The 17,744-nt window shown below is 36.4% G+C and overlaps 1 protein-coding gene across 2 annotated transcripts in view; it reads left to right on the top strand.

Moving 5' to 3' along the window:
• The window catches only part of SEPTIN7 (septin 7), a 63,055-nt gene extending 45,924 nt beyond the window's left edge, over window positions 1-17,131 (top strand). The window contains exons 6-14 of one of the 2 annotated variants that reach the window (XM_084201769.1): window positions 27-144; window positions 1,838-1,930; window positions 3,186-3,282; window positions 5,319-5,370; window positions 6,276-6,401; window positions 10,479-10,499; window positions 12,754-12,889; window positions 15,469-15,608; window positions 16,128-17,131. In XM_084201769.1, the coding sequence (XP_084057895.1) occupies window positions 27-144; window positions 1,838-1,930; window positions 3,186-3,282; window positions 5,319-5,370; window positions 6,276-6,401; window positions 10,479-10,499; window positions 12,754-12,889; window positions 15,469-15,608; window positions 16,128-16,167 (823 nt within the window). In that variant the 3' untranslated portion in view covers window positions 16,168-17,131. The remainder of the gene's footprint in view (window positions 1-26; window positions 145-1,837; window positions 1,931-3,185; window positions 3,283-5,318; window positions 5,371-6,275; window positions 6,402-10,478; window positions 10,500-12,753; window positions 12,890-15,468; window positions 15,609-16,127) is intronic. The other variant, XM_084201770.1, reaches the window with a different exon arrangement.
• Window positions 17,132-17,744: the final 613 nt, after the last annotated feature.

Below are 17,744 nucleotides of genomic sequence, written 5' to 3'. Positions count from 1 at the left end.
TGCAAAGCTCTAATGCTGTATTTCAGACTTAAGCCTTTGGACATAGAGTTTATGAAGCGCCTGCATGAAAAAGTGAATATTATTCCACTTATTGCCAAAGCAGACACACTTACACCCGAGGAATGCCAACAATTTAAAAAACAGGTGAGTTGAAAAATTAGTATTTACAACAGGATAATTTAGTAAGTTGGTCCCTATGGAAATGGTGAGATTTAACTTACATGCAGAGTTTAAACCCTGAAGCAATAACTTCAGACAGCAAAGCTAAGTAATTTATATCTCTAGATTTAATTATAATTCTTGGTGAAATAATCTTGTTTCAGTCCTCAGGGGAAGAGGTTTCAAGTATAGTATGTTTCTTGGCAAGTAAAATAATTCACTGCTGAGATAAAAATCAGTAAGGGAGGAAAGAAGCTTTCAGGATTTAGGTGCCTAACAGAAGTGTATTAAAACAAATAAGGTATTCAACAGTATCACAATTTTACTGATTGCATTGAGGTATCCACTTCTATGTTGATGCACTGTAATTATTAAAGATACCTCAGGTATTATATGAGAATCAGTAAACTTGTTCACTATTGGGTGTGGTAATGCATTTTAAAGATGGTGAGATAATTCTAGCATTGATACAACTGATACAATATCTTTGTGTTTGTAGAATGTATTTGCTGTGAATGTCTACAAGTGGTTTATGTTTTATTTTCAGCTATATTATCAGAGTAGAACAGTTAAGCTTTGTAGTATTGTATGAAGAGGACAAGGAGGACCCAGGACAAGACATCAAGTTTTTTTTTTATTGAACTCTGTCCAGTCCTAGTTTAGAAGAACACAGAGTTCTGAAAAGAAGGTGGCATTAAGAAGTGTTGTGTGTAAAAACCCTTGATTTAAATAGATAAGATTAAAAATTAGATGACAAAAATAAAGGAAAAAATGGTAGAACACAGACTATTTCTAAATATATAAGCAGCTTTATCAATGAGTGGATGTTAAATAGGGGGGACTTTCCCAACCAAACTTTGAAAATAAGTCCTTGCATGATTTGGAAACTTAACTTCTCCTAAGACTGCAAACCCGTGAGCCAGAAATACTCCCCAGGGCTCTGCAGTGCAGCTGTCAGCTAAATGGTCTAATATTTTTCCATCCTAAAATTCTGCAAAACTAATCAGCTTGTTTTTAAAAATACCCTTCAGACAAATACAGCATCAAAACCGGACAGTCACTTTATTTTCATTATTGCTTGCAAATGTTTTTCAACAGTACTAACTGCTAGAGTTAGTCCGTCAGTCACAAGCTCTATTAAAATAGGCAGGTGGTCCTGCTTCAAGCAAGTGCTGCTCAGGTATGATGGAAACATAAAAGAATAGGAGTAACAGCAGTAGCAGTTTTGGGAACTCAAAGGGATAAAGTGTGCCTGCAATTATCTATTCAAGTATCTGGTTTTTAAGGAACCCAATTGCAAAACTGGTCTGACAGTTTGTTGTATTAGGTTTTGCACCTAATTCTATGCAGGCAGAACTTCCATTAGAGTAAACCTCTTGTTTGTCCTGTTGTAGGAAACTGGTATTAATTTTTCCTGCCTTGTGTTGGTGGATAATATTCTGGTAGCTGGGAGCTCTAGCTCTGGTTGTCTCTTGTCTTGGCTAAGGAGAGATGATCACACTAGTAACCCTTTGGGGTCACCTGAGGGTGTTAAATGTGCAAGGTATGTTGTAATTTAAGTCAGGGTAATCTAAAGGATTTTATGTATCTAACAAAACGAGGAGAATAAGACTGCAGCAAAAAAGTCAGGCTGTTATAAAGTATGAAATCCTCAAACATATAATAATTTTGTTTCTAGATAATGAAAGAAATCCAAGAACACAAAATTAAAATATATGAATTTCCAGAAACAGATGATGAAGAAGAAAATAAGATTGTTAAAAAGATAAAGGTAAACTAATTTTCTTTTAAATAAGTGCTTATGGAGGGGCAAGGGGGAGTTGGGTTTGAAAAGCATTCTGTCATTAATGAAGAGCCCAACAAAGTGTTTAGAATATAGAAATCAGATGTAAAGCTGTCGTAAGGGGTCAGTGTTCCTTATCAGAAGCAATGAATGACATTAAGTCATCTAAGTCCTCCAATGGCTAAAATTCTGAATGAGAGCACTAGATCACATGTTCATTAATGAACTCTTAAAGATCACTTTTAAAAATTCATCCTTATTTGACTTCTATCCCCCTCCACAGCCTAACACTCTTTTTTCTTTTTTTTTTCTTTTTTTTTTTTTTTTTTTTTTTTGTTTTGAGCTTTGAAGGAGGCAAGGGTTTTCTTTCAGACAGAGGTGTGCAGTGGCATAAAGTGTGTGCATTACAGCTAGTAGTTCTCTGGCTGATTGATACACTGAAACCTTAATGGAGATAAATGACTAAAGAAAATCAAAAGGACTGTCAGGCTGTTGAAAGGCTTTTTCTTAGTTTACTCATGTTTTCAGTTTGTTCTTTCATGTTGGAGTCCATCTTGTGTATGTTTCTTGAGCCTTGCTTCTGTTTGTTCAGTAGCTGTAACAGCTTGTAAGAGCTTTTAATTTTTTTGTTACTGGGGAGAAATCTCCTAGGATAGATAAACACAAATAGGACAAAAAATGGAAGATATTCTGGGATTAAGCCTAGAGAAGAGCAGAATAAAAGCAAAGACAAAAGTGCAAAATACTGAGCTTAGTACTCTGTCCCTTTCTGCCCCTTGAAGCTGCTCTTGGCTCCTTTGTTGCTTTTTACACTGGAGGCATTCTCAGTTCAGCTGAAAACAAGAACTTGATGTAGTTCTTTGCCAAACCTTTGAAAACTGGGTACAAGATCCAGTCAAAGTAACAGCCCTTGTAGTCAGTGGGTATATAACTTGGTAAATAATTGTGCAGTTGAATAAATAGGAAATGGTTTGCCTCTTGCATAGCTTACTAAGTAACAGTAGTGTCTGTTCCTTAACTAGATTTACAGAATGCAGCAGCATAAGGAATTCAGAAGGAGTGTGTGTATATAAGTCATTAAACTAGGCAGAGGTCAATAAACATCAGGATTTTTGTACTTTTGGGTTAGCTACATTGCAGGGTTACAGCACTGACCTAGCTTATGTTAAGTTGATACATGGGCATGCTTTCAGTATGTTTTGGCAGCAGATTTTGATTTTTAAAGTCATACTTTATCTTGTAGGACCGTTTACCTCTTGCTGTGGTAGGTAGTAATACGATCATTGAAGTCAATGGCAAGAGAGTTAGAGGAAGGCAGTACCCATGGGGTGTTGCAGAAGGTAAGGCTTTCTTGTGATTTTTTTAATCCATTTAAAACTTACTAGACATGAGTCTGTATTTGAAATGTTTGAAATGCTTAATTTCAATGATCTTTGGTCTGGAAATTATCTGAATATACCATTTTGTTATTCTGACAATATTGGAACAAGGTAAAGGTTTCGGCAACATGTAACTTTGCTAGCAGATTTCTCTTGAAGCGTCAGTGAGAAATTGTAAAACCTGTAGTAATTTCTTGCATGTAATGATGTGACTTAAATTACAGTTGTTTTCTAGCTTTTTTACCTTAATTATCTTCGTGTAAAACCTGTGTATTAAATTCTTCTTTCTAGAGCATTCACATTATAAATATTAATTTGATCAGTTCAATTGCCATAAATAAAATTTTTCTCAAAATATCTGGGTCTTAAGTGCTGGGGTGTAGCAACAGAAAGGTACCTGCTAATGAATAGAGTACTTTTTTTTTTTTAATTTGTTTAAGACTTGCTTTCTACTACTATAGAGACTTTGAAGATAATTGCATGTTCTTCTGGCAGCCATTTCTTGTGCTCTAATGCCGTTCATATATTTCAAATGCCACATGGCATGACTTGCACCACAGTCTGTAGTACAGCAATCACTATTAGGCTGTTTTTCCATGATCATTGAGTTTTTTCCTTTGGTGTGCATGTATTGAATAAAGAGGAATTTTTTTTCCCTCACTATTTCTGCCTTCCAAGGGCAATGGACTATAAATTGGATGCAGTGTAAAACAGACAAAAAAAACCCAGCCAACAAGCAGTGTATGGACCAATACTTTAAAAAGGAATGCTGTAACACTTTGAAGTGCATGTCTGGCAGGAAATGAGGTTTGGCAGAAAGTAAAAACCAGCTGCATCAGAGAAGATCAAGCTTTATTTCAGGCTCTTCTGTTGGCATTTGGAGATGTGCAAAATCGTGCTGCTTTTCTTTATTTTAAAACAAATTTCTGAAAGGTTTCATGTTCACGATTGTATGACTTTTGAAAAGGAAGAGCTAGCCTAACTAAAAGGAGCCTCTTGGAGTGGTTTTCAGTCTGTCAGGACAGAGATGATGCTTTTTTGAGAGTATGACTTCATGTACCATCTGAGCAGAATTTACCAGTCTGTGTAAAACCATAGAATAATGCAGGAGTGCAGATACAAGAATGAACACACAAAGTGGCAATGTTCTGCATTTTTCTGTAGGATTCGCTGAATTTACTTGGGCTATTTTAATTCCTTCATCTTGGTTTTTTCCCTCCTTGCCATGACAATGTCTGTCTTTACTTAAGAGGCACATTGGAACCTGTGCCTTTCTTTTGTGTGTGCTAAGAGCTTTGTGTGTTGCCTTCTATGTCTGCACATCAGAGTTCTGGAGTGTGCATTTTTCTCCAGTGTCATTTCATGATCTCTCAGGGAAATGCCACTCACAGCATCAGCCTCTTCTGCTTTAGTGGGGTGATGGCACAGTGGAATAGGTGGCATCTATAATGACATCATAATGACAGCTGCCAGCTCTCTCTTGATCTGTATGTTGATGCATCAAATTCAGTACACAACCTTCCTTTGCTTCAGTAATGAAGAACTAAATCCATATTAAAATTAAAATGGAGACTTCTGCAACTTATTGGGCAGGGACAAAAGGGTTGAGTCTGTCTTTTAAAGGTTTTTAGATATAGCTGGATCTAGACTGAAGTCTTCCCCAAGTGTCTGATCCGTACACAACTGTGCTGTGAGGCAGCCAAAAGATGAAACAGTTAAACTGGCAAAACTCTGCTTCTGTTGTGGTAGCGTATTCTGCTGCCCTGACTCAGTACAGTTTGCCACTATGGCTTAGGGGAGCACAGGAACTCTGCTAGTAAGACACATTATTATAGTTATGTTAATGCTTTCCTTCTGCTAACACACATGTTGTTTGAGTAAGGAAAGGCTGTGGGAGTAATTTGGTTTTGGAATGAATGTAGACGGGCGACATCTTACCTCTGTGTAAAGCACAGATTTTGGTTGACATCTCAACAAAAGCTTGCTTCTTCTTGCAGTTGAAAATGGTGAACACTGTGACTTCACAATTCTGAGGAACATGTTGATAAGGTAAGTAACTGATAGGTAACACTAAGTTTTCTGGTATATCTGAGAGATTGGGAAGTCATATATTGGAGAAAAAGGAATTTGGGATAATGAGTTCATATGAATTCCCATATTTTTAATTGTAAACAGTTCTCTTACATTTTATGGTAACTTGTTTAACCACATACTTAGCAAGCAGTGGTGTTGGTAGTGAATTTTTTGTGTTTACTTTTTCTGTTACTTGTTACTAGTCCATAGGAGCCTGAGTTATCTTTTAGTGCTGATGTGTACATAGTTGTAGGCATTTTCTAAAAACTTTAGCACTGAAAATTTACCTAAAACAAGACTGCCTGTGCTTTGTTGTACTAGGTGCTGAGTCCTGTGCTCCCAGCAGTTCACTAGGTGACATCTGCTGTAAAAACTGTTAGTTTGGTTCCTAAGCTTTGCTTTTCTCCCGGCTGACAATGGAAAGTTATGAAAAGAAGTGAATGCTTTCGGCTTAGTCTTGAACTTAATGTTTAGCTTTTGTAGAATTAACAGATAGAAACTAGGAAGCTTTGGCTTGTTGTTTCTTGCCTGACATGCTTTTTCTCACCTACTACAGTAGTAATACACAGTTTTCTTATCTGCCTATCAAATACCTGCAAGTTTATCCACAGAACTCAAACTTTCCAAAGACTGGTCCTGTAAGTTAGTGTTTGGAATATTGCAAGATTTAGATGGTTTGGTGCAAAATAACCTGGTATTTCTGTGCCTTTGCTGTCTTGAGAGCTCCAATTTAAATAGTAGAATAAAAACATTGTGGCAAATGGGACATTAATGGAGGGATATAATTTAATTCAAGTCAATCTGTAAAATGAACAGGGACTGATTTTTCAGATAGTATTTTGTATTTGCGCACTAAGCTGACAAATTACACTTATTGACAGAACTCATATGCAGGACCTGAAGGATGTTACTAACAATGTACATTATGAGAACTACAGAAGCAGAAAACTGGCAGCTGTTACATACAACGGTGTTGACAACAACAAAAATAAAGGGCAGCTAACAAAGTAAGTTCTTGTTAAGGCTGAATTGCACTTTAATCTGTTTACTTTCTTTTCTTTTTTTTTTTTTTTGGTTGGCTGGTTTTGTGAATGTGTGGTGGTGTTTTGGGTTTCTTGGGGAGGGGTGCTGGTGGGTTTGTGTGTATATAGCCGCCAGTCAGTTGTCTTTTTGCTGTGTTTGAAAAGCGACAGCCTCTTGTTTACTTGTATTTGGGGGTTTTTTCCTCTTTCACTAAGATTGACACTAGTTTCACTGAACATGCTAAATAGTAGATTCAGTTTTGAAGAGAATAGTTACATTTACTCAGCATTGCACTTCACTGATACAAGTTCTTGTGCATTAGTTTCTGTTTTGGTTTATATGTTACTTGTGGAATTTTTGGTTCTTCTGTGTAAATGATCAATACTATAGTGTCAGGGATGTTTTTGAGAAGAATGGGTTAGTATTTATTTAGAAACTCTGAAAAAGCGGACCTGCTACTGTCATCTTTGAAATGCTGCTCTAGCAACTCATATGGCTGCTTATCATGGCAGGGGAATTATTGCAACATCATGATCTTTTGTGAGAAGGGAGTTGCAATGCAGTATTTGGGGGCTTTTGTAGCAGTTTTTTCAAACTCTGATATGTCATTTTTATTACCTCTGACAAGAAGTTATTTGCCAACCACATGAAGTTGCTGAAAGATTTAAAAGAAGGCTCTACTGTATTCTGAATTGTATAATGCTATTTGAGAATAGCTACATTCAGATACTCTGCTCTGCATGTAGTAACTGCATCAACAGTAATTAGTGATTAAATAATTAGTAATTAATGGTGCTCTTATTTTGTACTATATTTAAGTACAAATTTCTCAATTAAATATAGGGTACTGTTCTTTTCAGCTAATGGTATGCAAAGTTACAGCTGTTCTTCCTGAAAAAGATCCCTGAAATTAGCTGGAAATATCTGCTATTTGCATCCATATGACAGCTACAAAGCCATTTTTCACTAAAGAAATGTCTATGCTACACTTTCTTAATGCTTTAAAAGTCGTGAGGGAATGATTTACATGGACGTGATTTAGTTTCATCTAGTGTGAGTCTACATGAGACTTCCCTGCATGGCATTGACAAAAAATGTAATAGTTTATGTCAGTTATAGCAACTCTTCAGAAGTGTACTTGCACTTAAGTAGCGTTTCTAATGAGGTCAAGTCTTAAAAATACTAGTTTTCAAATATATGTGTCCATAACACTGTGGTTACTTCTTCTCACTGCCATGTTTCTTGCCATCACATTATCCCTGACTCGTCACTCAAGACTTCTGAGTGCACATAGCAAGTATGTCAGATGAAAATATAGTAATAGGAGTGCAGAAGAGAAAATTCTGCTTTTTCTCCAGCACTTCTAACTTGCTATTGCTGCTCTTTTTACTGTATTATTTGCTATTACTGTACTGAAAAGTGAAACTTCCCCCGCCCAATTGTTATTTGGAATATCAAAGGAAGTTGTTTACATTTTTTCTGTGTGTTGTTAAATACTGGGGTTTCTTATATACCTTTCAAAATCTTTGTATGTTTTCCTTAGATTTTGGAAAATCTGAATTTTAGTGACAGGACTTTTACCGTTTTTGTTTTGTGCCTGCTTAGATTTGTCTCAGTCTGCACCTAAAAACTCAGTCTGTTACCTCATCCATGTAAGAGGACTGGTTATTCTGCATTCTTAAAAATAACAGAGTCACTATTTAAAATTATTTTTTGTTCCCATAATGCAGACACAATACGATGCTACTTTATACAAAAATACTTCTATGAGTAGGTTTCAGAACTCTCTGTGACCTTCATTCACCCCTCCACCCCACTCAATTTCTGATAGCATTCCTGATACTTATGAGCCAGACACTATGAGGGTCTGGAATTACTTTGCTTTCTGAAGCATGCTCACTTTGCATCTCCTGTCACTTCAGATCACTGTGCTGTCCCACCTGAATATTTCCAGGTGAATGTGCCTTCTGGAACTATTTTCTCCTTTAGAAATCTGTTGCTTGGAGCACTGCAGTACTGCAGCTCAGAGATTAAGAAATACAATTGGTGCTCTTTGCTATGGGTTTTTTTTTGTTCAAGAGAATGAGTAAATAATTGCAGTTTAATTCAGCCATCTGAAAGGCGGCAAAGTCTACTGCAAACTTAGACTATTTTGAACATTTAGTAAGAGTTTGTTCCCCAGAACACAGGGTGACTTAATAAGTAAATACATGAAATTATTGAATGCATGTGCTGGTTATGAAGCAGCTGATGCTGTTTTTCTGTTTTTACCTTAACCATATGTTGAGTTGCAGTTTGGGTGTTTTTTTTTTTTTTAAGCTTTAATATGCATTTTTGACTTCAGTGTGTTTTTGTAGCCTTTGGTTTTTTAATCTAGTATAGTTGAAGCGGCATAGAAGGAATCTTCCTAATAACCATGTGCCTCCTGGAAACTGAGGGGGAGGAACAGATATTAACAGTTTATCTGTGCCTCCCCTTAGGAATTTTATGCTTGCCTGCTGGCCTTTTGAAAGAAGTATCTGTGTCTCAAATAGGGGCAGTATCGATTCTTGCATGGGAAACATATCCTGTATCTCTGTGTGAGAATGGAGACGTGCTCTGATGCTGTCTGGGGGTATTACAAGCATATGGTTAAAGACAGATACACCCCCTGGCTCTGGAAACTCCTAAGCTGCTGTTTTTTGAGAGACTGGGAGGGCAGACATACCAGGAGACATGCAGTGGTGCTTGTACTTTTCCAAAAGTATCTCCTGCTGGCAGCTGTTGGAGCTGTTGGACTGACCTTTTGTAGCTTCAAAACAGCTGTATTTTTATGATCCTAGCAGATCTCAGTTTTTCATGCAGCTGTTAACATATTTGTTTAGACAAAAATGCTCATGTGAAAAGAAATAGAAGTACGTGCTGCAAGTTTGAATAATACTGTACAGATTCATTGAAGCATTTTTCTGTCCAGTTAATAATCTTAACTCTGATTTGGTGAAACTTGACTGTTCTGTAAGTAACTTGTTAATTTAGAAGCAATCCAAAGCATATATTTTCCATGGTTATGGAGGGGCTTTTTGTGTTTTAAGTTTAGTCTGCTTTGTCAAATTTTCAATATCATCCTAACCATTAAAAAATAAAATGTCAAGGTAGTCTTCACATATGTAGATACCTTGTCTCTTTCAGTTATGTGGTGATTGTCGTTTCACATGTGTACTATGTGACATGCGAGAAAATTGGCATTTGCTCTGAAATTTAGATGTTGTAATTAGAGAAATCTTTTTGGTTTGCTGTGAAGCTGCGATCTTCAGTGAATTTAAAGTAAAATCTTATTTTTATTGAAAGTCATATTGTATGTCGTAAAGACGGGTCTTACCCATCATCGATCCAGGGTAACAAAATACACAATGCTCGAGTCCCTCTGACTGCTAAGCATGGCCGCTTCCAGCTCCTCTTGCCCGTATCCTTGGCGGTTCTGTGAAACAGCCCCACTGCCCTGCAGCCCATGCGAGAGGATGGTGAGCTCAGAGCCCGTTTTCCGCTGAGCCCAGGCGCGCTGGGTGCAGCATCCCGGTGCCCGGGAGAGGTGACGCTGCAGCCGCGGAGACCTCTGGTGGCCGTGGGAGCCAAGTGCTCTTCCTGCAGTGTCAGAACATTCCCGGGTGTTCCATACACGGGTCTCTGCTAGCTGACAAATTATAAACCAGGAGACAAGCCTCCAGGTGGCATTGGTTTCTGAAACCTTATATAGAGCAAGTGGTGGTTCGTGTCACTAAAATGTTTTAAATCTTTTTTAAAGCATAGATGATGTAGGAAAACTGTTCCTGAAAGCATCTGCACATCAAATCTGCATTAATATTGACATGATGTAGTGATCAACTAACTGAATTTGAAATAAATATAACAAGCTTTAACTAACAATTTCTTCCTTTTAGTATGAAAAATTTGCTTTTGGGGGAGCACATAATTAGCTTTAGGACTCTAATAATATTGAATTTACTTTTTAAAATTATTGCTTTTTGGTTTTGTGGTTTTATTTAAGCATGCTAAGCTAAGCCTCTGTATTTTTTGTTTTTTAGATTTGACACAGTTGAAGGCATGTAAGTGGTGATTTAAATTTTTCCAAAAAGCTTAAAACAAAAATTCTATAAACACAAAAAGGATTTCACTGTTTGTTTCAAATTTAAAACAGTTTCCTGGTATCCCGCTCTTGGCATTGGTTTTTCCACTAGCAGTTGGTTTGGGTTTTTTTCCTAAAGCTGTGCTACTGTAAACTTTAGGCATTTATAAATGCTTACAGTGACAAATACCTCTGTAAAAACCCATCCTCTTTAGAAACCTTTTGGCTAAGATTCAAGTCAAATTTGGTCAAATTTCAAAAATTAGTAGAAGTGCATAAATTATAGAAATCCCTCAGTTTCTATCCATGGCTGAGTCATCTTTATATAGATGCTTATAAAGAATTTGTGGAATTTTTATCCTTACCTGTAAATTTACAATTCTTCATTGAATTGGGGATTTAGTAACTTCAGTAATTACTGACCATGATTTTCTCATTACCTGCTTGCAGAGATTCTGCTTTGCACATATCTAGAATAATTTTTAATTTTTGCAGAATAACTTAGAGGACTGTTATTAGAGCGCATGTCCTCTGAAATCAGTTAAATGTTTTACATCTTTGTTTAATGGTTTATGGGATTTTTTCCCTTCAGCTCATTTTTTTTTTTTTTTGGTGTTTGTGTCTGATTTTTTTTGTTTGTTTTTGTTTAAATCCCTTGTATCATTTTGTCCTGAAATACAGAGTGATGTGCTTTTGCCAGTGTCACATACTTAGGACCTAATAAAGCCAGTTGTGACCTATGTTGTAAAGCTCTCAGCTGTAAATGCTCACTTGCCAGTTAATCAGATTTTCTGTGCAGACTGATTTTTACCACTTTCTCAAATACAGCTTGCACAGCATCCCCATTGGATTTACTAAGTTTTCAAAGGACAGTTCTGCATCCATTTCAAGTTAAAACTGCAGCAATAATTCCTCAATATTTATTCTGCTTTGTAGGATAATTTTTGAAGAGCAGATGCATTTGAGAACTTTACATTTCTAGAAGAAAATAGTATTGTTTTGACAGCTGCTTAGCTTCCACAAGTACTGCTACTCAGCTCTTCTTTCACTTCTTTAGTATTTTCTGCATTATTGTACCTCACCTGTGTTTAACCATTAATTTTTTCCTTGTGAAAGATTGCTAGCAGTTGGCCTTTTGAAGGACTAAAGTAAAAATTAAACTGAAGATCAATTTCAGTTCTGTATATTATACAGCATTTTACTCACAAGTCCAAGCACTGCAGCTATTAATTCAGATTCACTTTAATATATAGATTAGATGTCCTCTGCTGATTGATTGTAACAATTCCAGATATAATCAGTTCTTCATTTTCATCAACACAGTAGTTAAATCTTTGTCCTTTTAAGCCATAGATACTCAAAACTGAAATAAGAGGCCAGTGATTTGGTTTGATTGCTCTTTGTGGAACAGCAGAGTCTTAACAAAACTCTGTTGCAATCATCTCTAGATCTCAATCATCCTGTTTTATTAGATGTTTACAGTGAAATTTGCTATTTAAAACCCATATCACTAAAACATGGATAGAAGGCTTATACAGCTTTAAAAATTCAGTACAACCCAGGAAAGTATACCATAAAGTATATGGAAAAAATAAAAATGATGCACATTATTTTTATACATTACATTTATTAATAGCTTTCTAAGGAAAACCTTCCAACTAACACTTTGAAATATTGATGTTCAGTTGCCCAGACCTTTTTTTCAAAGCTGATCTCTCTTTAAAACTAGCTTTCAACACAGTTGCAATGTTAGGTTTCTCTTGGGCTCACTTGGGAACAATGAAGATTTAGAGAGAAAATAGAACTTTAGTCTGCAGTGCTCCTAATTTTCTTAATATGTCCATTAATTTTTTATATATTTGAATTATGGGGAAGAAAAAGATGCGTGAAGATCACTTGGAAGATGCTAATTGTCTTTTTCTTGTTTTAACATTGATTTCCTCTTCCATGACCAGGTGGCTCTACATATAGAAAGTCAAGAGTTTCTGTTAACTTAAATGCAATATAAATCAATTGCGGGGGAGGAAAAGACATTGTGTGAAATATCTTTTTGAGTATAGCTTATCTAAACAGTTAATATAATAATGTAAATTGAATTTAAGCCAGCAGTGCCTACAGCAATGTGTTTATGTTACTGCTTCAGCATTTTTATCTTGCCTTTTTCAGATGTCCTAATGTAACAGACAGGGAAAAAAGTTCTCACTAGCTAACTGCTTCTTGTGGATTTATGGCAGGAGCCCATTGGCACAGATGGAGGAGGAAAGGAGGGAGCATGTAGCCAAAATGAAGAAAATGGAAATGGAAATGGAACAGGTGTTTGAGATGAAAGTCAAAGAAAAAGTTCAGAAACTGAAGGACTCTGAAGCTGAGGTAATCAAAATGTTTTAAACACCACTATAACTTGAGGGTGACCAAGTGTAGAGGTGGGACTTTTTGCCAAGACTTTGCAACATAATTGATTCCGTAGTTGGTTTATATGTGTAAAGACAACACCGTTCTTCTTCCTCAGCTTGTTGCCTTTGCTGGAATAGTATAAGTCTAAACTTAAAATGGAATTTAATGTTTACGTGTGTTCTATTTTTATTTTCAGTCATAGCATGTTAAAATACTCCTTAACTTCCTTACCTTCTTCTTCTCCCTTTTCTTTGGAATATTTAGTGCTTATTCTTCCATGTGATTGTAAAAGTTCTTGAGACTTTTATGGCTTACATAAGCAAAGCAATAATGATAATTTATTGTGTGTATTGAAAAAGCATTTCAGGAATTGGAGACAATGCCTATAGGCATCTCACCTAAATGAGAATTACTAGGCTAAGGAAGAGTCAGGGATTTGTTTTTGTCAGTGTTCTGGTACCATTTGAATAAATTCTGTGGATAGTTAACTCTAATTTCTGTCATCTCCAGGTGAAGTCCTCACAGTGAAACTGGTTTTTTTGCAGGCTTCAATGGGCTCTGAACATGATCTTTTTAAGGGACTATTATAGTTTGGAATTTAGGTAAAACTTCTTAAGTAAAAGTTAAAAATTAAATAATTTTTTAAGTTTTGGGAAAGCAGTTTCTTAAAAGAAGCCTAATAAAGAAGTTCAGAACTGTCAAAGTTCCCTAAGAAAGTTTGTCTCCAAATTTGAGGAAAAATGAGGGAACTTGGAAGGGTAGTTGAAGTGCTTGGCAGCCTAGGCTCTGTAAGGTGCCAAGGCATACTGGATCAAAGGAAAAAAATTAGTCTAGGTTTTAATTTTCTTTTTTTTTTTTGAGAACTGAATAGATAGGGATATGAATAGTAAGATATGCCAGTCACCAGTTTGAGGATTTTAAAGCTGTAATGTTCTATCTGGATCATGGTTTTTGTAGCCACTTGATTTATCCTTTCTTTGAGTTCTGTCTTGAATCTTTTTGAACCCTTTAATACTTCTGGCATCCACATTCTCCTTGTTATGTGAAATGCAAAAATACTTCTGGTTTTCATGTACTATCTCATGACTTTTTGACTGAGTCTGTCCTGTGATACCAGCTTTTTTATGTTCATTGCAATTCATTCTTCTTTTTTCTTCACCATTCATGGCTTTGTAAATTTCTGTTGTATTTATGTAAATATAGAAAAGTAGGCAACAGACAGTGCCATGTAAAAATGTATAAAAGGAAATAGGTTTTCAAGGGCTGTGTAAAACAGGGTTATGCAAGAGAGTAAAGAAAGAGGGAGTTTTATAGCACTTTCTCTGAAGTGTGGACATCAGGTCGAGGGAGGGGATTCTGCCCCTCTACATCGCTGTGGTGAGACTCCCGCTGCAGGGCTGCATCCAGCTCTGGGATCCCAGCACAGGAAGGACGTAGGACTGTTGAAGTGAGTCCAGAGGAGGCCACCAAGGCAAAGAAGGATGGAGAAGCTCTTGCATGAGTGAAGGCTAAGAGAATTGGGATTGTTCAGCCTGGAAAAGAGGAGGCTTCGTGGTGGTCTAATTGTGGCCTTGCAGTATTGAAGGGACCCAACAAGAAAGATGGAGAGGGACAATTTGCAGGGGTATGGAGTGACCAGACAATTGGAATGGCTCTAAACTGAAAGAAAGTAGGTTTAAATCAGATATTAGGAGAAAGTTCTTATTATGAGAGTGGTGATGCACTGGAACAGGTTGTCTAGAGAAGTTGTGGGAACCCCAACCCTGGACAAGTTCAAGGCCAGGCTGAAGGGAATTTTGAGCATCCAGGTCCCTGCCACTTGGCAGGAGGGATGGAATGAAATGATCTTTGAGGTCCCTTCCAACCCAAACCATTCTATGATTTAGCTCAATTAAAAAAAGCACTATTCCACATGAGAGGAATCGCTTCTCCTGACAAGTATTGCCATCCTTACATACAACACATTGGATTATCAGTCTGTCCCATCAACTTGCAGGAGAGAATTCTTATTCTCTTTCGGCATGTAGACGATTCACTTTCTCAATAACACTAATTCATTTAATTAGGGAATAAATTAATCCACTTAATATTTTCTTTCCAAATAGATCCACAATATAGTTAATGCTATAGGATGAAATCCATATTTTGGGGTTTTTTTTTGGCCCCCACAGCAAGTCAAAGATGTTGCTCTTTTATGCATTAGTGATACGCAAATGCTCTGCAATTTGCTGCTTAGTGTTTGCGTCAAATACCAAAGTATTTTTTAATTTCCTTTTATTTTCCAAACTTAGCTGCTTACAAATTCTGTTTGTAAGCTGGGTAGCATTTGGGGCATTTTCTGTTAACCGTAAACTGAAGCTGTGGGATTAATAACCTTTTGGTTTCTGTTGCTGGCAGTATCTATCACCTTAGAGTTTTTAGTCTGAGCTACTTTCTCTGAAGAAAAATGGAACACATAATTTTGTTGCATTAGTAAGTTTAGTTGCTGATGTTTGTTAGTTCCAAAAGTTGCTGTGTTTTCTGCACCTACTGACTCTGTTCGTAATCTTCTACAGCTGCAGCGACGCCATGAGCAAATGAAAAAGAATTTGGAGGCACAACACAAAGAATTGGAGGAAAAGCGTCGTCAGTTTGAGGATGAGAAAGCGAACTGGGAGGCTCAACAACGTATTTTGGAACAACAGAATTCTTCCAGGTAAATTGGAGTCTTGTCCTGCAGTAAAAGTTCCGTAGCTTTCTGAGACAGTAATGGTCCATCCGTGGTTGTTGACCGCTACGGAGGTGTCACTTAAAAGCCAAGAAAAATCTTGAACTGCTTTTAGTTACAAATGACAATATTTCAGCAATAGTGGGAAAATTATTAGCTTCTAAAACAGGTTTTAGCCTGCAAAAACATGGTACCCACACAAAAATATATTTGTGTTTTAAAAAAAAAAGTTTATATTGATAGATTGCATCAAGACTTCTGGGGGGGATGAGGAATTAAAGTTCTGAGAATATAAATGTTTAAGCCCTTGGGAGGGGAAATCTGGTGATAACTGCACTGCTTGAGTCACACAGTACAAGTACTGTGTACTCAGTAAGTTTCATCCCTTGTGTTGTAACCAGTAAAAGCCTTATTAAAATGCCTGTTTTAAAAGGTGTATATAATTTTGTTTAAAAAACAGAACTTGTATACATTATTTAACAAACTTTTTTTTTTATGTCATTTTAGAACCTTGGAAAAGAATAAGAAGAAAGGGAAGATATTTTAAATGCATCATTTTGACCACCAGTTATGTATTAGTTGCCAATATGCCAGCCTGGACATCAGTGTTTGTTGGATCCGTTTGACCAATTTTGCACCAGTCGTATCCATAGTAATGGATTTAACAGCATGACAAATTTTTGTTAATTTTGATGGAGAATGAGATGCCTTGAATTGTCTAGGGTGTTGTGTACTTGGAAAAATAACAGCTCTAAGTACCTTTTTTCATTCTTTTTTTTTAAACAGGTGTCATTTTAATGCAAAAGAAAACATTTTACTGTTGTACAATCATGTTCTGGTGGTTTGACGGTTTACAGGATATCAAAAAATGCAGGACTCTAGACGGTTTTTAGTGAGGATAAATTGCCATAATATGATGCAAACAATGCTTCTCTATTATTATAATAAAAATTCCATTCAGTGCAGCATATACAATAATGTAATTTAGTCTAACACAGTTGACCCTATTTTTGACACTTCCATTGTTTAAAAGGACACATGGAAAAACAAAAGTTGTAAGCTTACAGTGCACCTAAGCTTTTTATAACAACCCTTTTATGTTTCGGATTCTTTAAATATATGCTATTCTCATTTAGTAACTTCTTTAGCCAGAAGGATCTCATTACTGCTTCATTTTTTGTAATAACATTTAATTTAGATATTTTTCCATATATTGGCCCTCCTAAATAGAATATAGCTTCTTTCATATGGTAGGAACCAGTGAGTAAAACTTTCCTTTAACTCCCTTTTTACATTTTATGGTAAGTAGCAGGAAAACGCATTTATAGGTCATTTCTAGGCAAAATTGTGGAGTTAACTACCAACCTGTTTCTACCTGTGTGCAGTCTTTATTTTACTAGAAATGGGAATATGGCCTCGAGAAAAACATCACCATTTTGCATTTAGCTGTATTCATATACTGCATTTCTGTATTTTTGTTTGTATTGTAAAAAGTTACATAATAAACAATGTTGTGATGTAACACGCTGCTTTGTCAGGAGTTGTAATGGAGTTGATCAGCTGAGTACTTCTCTGGAAATGTGTGAACTTTCTCTCTGATTGACCTGTGCCTTTTATTTCATCTGAGGAATGAGTTTGAGATGTAGAAGACCCCATTTCCATGGCTGTACTCTGAATTGGCTGAACAAGGATCTTTCTGTTGTGCCCAGGAGAGGGCACCAAGTGCCTGCACACCCTGGGCTGTATCCCACCAGCTCCCCTTCTGGCAGTCCTGCTTTTCCTGCTGTTCTTACTGGCTTCTGCAAGCTTTTAGGAGGATCTGGGTGGGAAACAACACATTTGTAAGTTGTTAAAAATTGATGGGGATTTCTTATGTCTTATTTGTCTATGGAATAATGAAGAGTATCTCATTTTTTTTCAGATGTTCTCTGTATTATCCCTGTTATCACTCTATTTCTGTTCATTTTTCTTTTACATGAGTTATGATTACAGAAATATGTTTTATTCAGCTAGCTTCTCAAAGAAATTGCATTTTCAGTAGCCTGCATAAAGGCCTCCTTGTAACTCATTTCAGATATTCTGCTTATCTCTTTTTCAGAGAAGGCACTTGAATATCAGTAAGTG

The sequence above is a fragment of the Fringilla coelebs genome, assembly GCF_963513975.1.
Source record: "Fringilla coelebs genome assembly, chromosome: 1".
In the NCBI taxonomy this organism is placed as follows: domain Eukaryota; kingdom Metazoa; phylum Chordata; class Aves; order Passeriformes; family Fringillidae; genus Fringilla; species Fringilla coelebs.
The sequence above is the reverse complement of the archived record's forward strand: the minus strand, read 5'-3'. Positions and strand labels throughout refer to the sequence as shown.